We start from the raw sequence: 4,155 nt of genomic DNA, 5'->3' as shown, positions 1-4,155 counted from the left end.
GGACTATTTGAGGAGAAAAAAAATTGAATTGTATGCATTTCTCTCAGGTATGGGATATTTATAGATTGGGAAAATTTCATAGTCCCTACATTAACTATGTTATATTTCAGTTTTAAGATGACAAGTTTTTAATTTCAAAAATAAGAGACAAAGAGAGAGAGAGAGGATTTTGTTGCAATTAAATCCCTAAAATTAAGCATCCAGTTTCCACACTTGAACAAACTCCTTAAAATATATATTTACATCCCAAACCCACACAATTATTCACGCAACAGTAGACAATTATTCACGATTAAGGAAAAATTGCAGATTTAATGATTGAATTAGTATTCAATTTATTCGGTTTTGTCATACATTAATGTCACATATCTATACATTTGGTCACAGATTCATATTTTAATTAGTCATATATTATTTTTCGATCAAAAATCATAATTTTTAAATATTACAAATTATTTTACGGTCACAATTAAAAAAATTTATAGGTCAAAATTTGTGATATTTGACAATTGCTAACCTTTTATTGGCCGACTCATAACTAATACTGTTATCACGATTTATTAACTTATATGTCATGTTATTGGCCTCGAAATCGTGCTTCAAACATTTCTCCTACATTAGACTGTAATCCTTTGCCAACCTGAACGGGAATAGGTTTGTCATACTTGGCGCGAGCCTTTTGAAATTCCTTTGACTTCGCCAGTATTGGACGAGGTTTGCAAAATACATTTCAATAGAAACTGAAACGCATTAGTAGGTACAACAACGTCATGAAATTTGCCTGGACAACTTAATATCTGAGCACATTGGATACATTCGCATACTTTCATGTAGATATAAAATTTAACGCATTCCAAAAGATTGGAGAAAGCGATCTTAAAGAAAACTTCGATTGTTGTCCCTATCACAAGCTCGTCCCAACTAAGACACGCGAACGACTCTGTAAAGACAAGCTTCATTGCTCCTTTTCACAGTGATATAGAAATCAATTTAAGAGCATTACTCAAAATTACACCTTAAACAAGACAAACAAACATATATAGTCTTTTCCCAAATAGTGTTCCATATGAACAATTCAAAGCATAATCTTTGTCTTCCAATAGGCAACAATTCAAAGGTATATACTACACTTGTGACTTGTCCATTACAACAAGAGACATCATTTTCTACATAAAACAAACTGCCCTCGAGGAAAATCACACTAACCCATAGCATATTTCTGAGTCCAGCTCCTTGCAGTTTGCTCGTACTTGGCCTTGTCGGTCTTGTACATGTGGGCAATCTCCGGCACCAAGGGATCGTCTGGGTTTGGATCAGTTAAAAGTGAACAGATAGAGAGTAACACCTGCAAATATATACAAGACCCTTCCCCTCAGATACTACTTGATACTGGTTTCCTTATTAAGGATAGTTTTTTCTTTTCCCTCGACAGGGTTTCACACTTTGTATCATACTGTTAGAATGATATATTCAACCTTGTTTAACACTTGCAACCTTAGAATAATGATAAGCAATAATTGATAATGTGCACACATTAAGAAGAGCAATATCTGATTTCACAAGGGATTAAAATGGTATCAAAGATAACATTGGCAACAGCATTCAAATCAGGTCCTAGTACTTCAATCAGTTAATGGGGACCCTATTTATGCAGGAAATCAAGCAGCAGCCACTATTACGTCGAATGCAACTTTAAAACCTTCCAGCATGATTGGATATGCTTCAAAGTTACTTGGATTTAAGTTTTTGTTTCCCAAACTCGTTGGATAGTTACTTAGAAAGTAAAAGAAGTTACTCATTTGGACACTAATGTTGAAGATACATTCAGCAAAGCAACTTGAACGAACTTATTACAAAATAGACCAGCTTGAGAATTATTTATTCCAGAACTTATTTAATCAGTTTTTTAAATGTTAACCAAATATGCACTCCAAATAATGCAGAAAGGAAAAACAAGGGGAGAGGTGTTAGAAAAGAACTCTGCCTGAATTGGCAGAAATCACAGGACAACAAACACAACAAAAATTTTTTACATTGAGAGGTTTAAGGCTTTACACATCCCAAAAATATCAGGTACACGGCACCCACATTTTGGAGAAGAACCTCATGTGGACAAAAAAGATGGAAATTTGAGTGTGACCTGTCAAGTCTCAAATAACTGGGTTACTATCAGATAAATAACAAGAAACCTCCAAATCTAAAAAACAGATAACCTTGGAAATTGTCAAGGCAGGACTCCATTGCTCCTTTAGGATGTCAAGACATATACTACCATTGCTATTTATATTCGGGTGAAAAACTTTTGTCCTGAATGCAACCTGCAAAGATCCAACCAAAAATAATATTAAGAAATATGTTTGTCCAAATTGAGGAAAGATAACGAGTCAAATATATACAACTGCAATGACAAATGGAACGGGAATATGTATGTGGTCACATTACACTTCACATTTATCAAGCAAATGGTCATATAAAAAAAAATGAAAGAAAACCATTACTAATAGAGCAGAAAGTCAGAACCAAACAATTTATGCACAAGAACTTGTACAGATCATCTCTCCACATAATTGACCTTGACACACTATCTATTTCAAAGCAAATCATTTAATAGAATACTCCAACAAACTTTCACTGAAATGGAAAGTGCAACAATAATGTCATCTACAAAACCAGTAGTGAAATTAAGAAGGCGCACAAGAAATGTTCTTTTTTTTTCCCCAGCATAACAATTTCAAAACAAATCCATATACCTTGGGAGGTTTGAACGGATAATCAGGAGGAAAATGAATAGTGACTAGAAATACTCCCCCTGCATATGGACTATCTTGAGGACCCATTATTGTTGCTTGCCAGTGAAACATGTCCTCACCAACAGGTCCTGTCAATGCCGAAAGGAATGCAATAGCAATCAGCTAAAGATATCAAATAGTTGGTAGTCAAAGCATACAAGATAGAAGTGGGAGGAATATACCAAAACTAACATATACTTGGGCAGTTCATTTCATTTATCACCAATGTCAAGAAGTTTTAAGCAAAAGCTCTTCACAGGTTAACATCATTATACATAACTTGACAGCGTAAGAGAAAAACTAAGCCTCTGTTTGTCTTCCATTAAAAAGTTTTGGGGAAAATGAGTTTTGGAATAGTTATTTTTTCAAAATATATGTGCTTAGAAGGTAGGAAAAAGTTTTGGGTGTACATGCAAAATTTTTTATCGCGGGAAAGTGTAGTTGAAAATGAGTTCGAGAAAAACAGAGTTAGGATTTAATGAAACACAAACATTTGCTAAATATATATTCTTGAGAAACATTTTGTTAGATGCACATTAATATTAAATGATAAATAATCAGACAAGATAGCTTGGCGCAGCTATTAAAGTTAGATTTTTAATAAGCTGTAGCAATCTCATTAGTGATGAATACTGATGATTTGGTTTCTTTGAATATTTTTTCGAGCTGGCTGATAAATGATTAACATGTCCACTTACTTCCAGGGATGGATCTGGATTATAGGAAATTCTATGCTCAGTAACCCATAATCTAAAAGAAGGCCTCGGAATCTCTAGCATAAATAATCAGAGAAACTGCTAACTGATTATTGGAAAAAGTCATCCCAAATGCATCGGGGAGCAGATTATGCAATCCTTAATAAGAAAAGCTCAAAATAATTTAAGCCAAACCAGATCTGTAGCTCAAGCACTAATATACACAAAACCATATTTAAAAAAACATGTTTTTGCACATTCCATGTACCTCTTTTACAATCAAAATTATTTTAGCGCGCTACGCAAAGTCAAAATGATAAAAAGGTTTCTATATTGTTCCCTAAATTTATTTACACATCCTAATACAACAGATCAAGTAACGATAATTACACGCACAAAAAAAGCGTGAAGAAATAACAAAGAAATAAATGGGTCCAAAAAATTACCGGCGCTGCAAGAGGTGGGTGGATCTTTCTGTAGATCCTTGAGCTCCTTCAAGATCCGTTTCGAAGCCATCAAAACAAATCAACACAGAGATATCGATCTGTCCAATATTCTTATTTCAGGAAAAAAGCTGAAAAATGTATGTGAATATATGCGTGCGGGAAGATAAATGTATACGGCGTGGACTCACCTGTTCGGATGTTAATTGGATGACTTTGCTTTATTCT

The 4,155-nt window shown here is 34.1% G+C and overlaps 1 protein-coding gene across 5 annotated transcripts in view; it reads right to left on the bottom strand.

The window, feature by feature from the left end:
• The window catches only part of LOC111411706 (ubiquitin-conjugating enzyme E2 28-like), a 21,866-nt gene extending 17,711 nt beyond the window's left edge, over positions 1–4,155 (bottom strand). The window contains exons 1-5 of one of the 5 annotated variants that reach the window (XM_023042270.1): positions 4,119–4,155; positions 3,931–4,028; positions 2,751–2,878; positions 2,214–2,318; positions 1,039–1,345 (exon numbers count right to left, since the gene is read on the bottom strand). In XM_023042270.1, coding sequence (XP_022898038.1) covers positions 1,202–1,345; positions 2,214–2,318; positions 2,751–2,878; positions 3,931–4,000 — 447 coding nt within the window. In that variant the 5' untranslated portion in view covers positions 4,001–4,028; positions 4,119–4,155 and the 3' untranslated portion in view covers positions 1,039–1,201. The other 4 variants (XM_023042269.1, XM_023042273.1, XM_023042271.1 and 1 more) reach the window with 4 other exon arrangements.

Source organism: Olea europaea, chromosome 16, assembly GCF_002742605.1.
Source record: "Olea europaea var. sylvestris chromosome 16, O_europaea_v1, whole genome shotgun sequence".
Classification (NCBI taxonomy): Eukaryota; Viridiplantae; Streptophyta; class Magnoliopsida; order Lamiales; family Oleaceae; genus Olea; species Olea europaea.
This window is presented reverse-complemented; position numbering and strand designations above follow the sequence as displayed.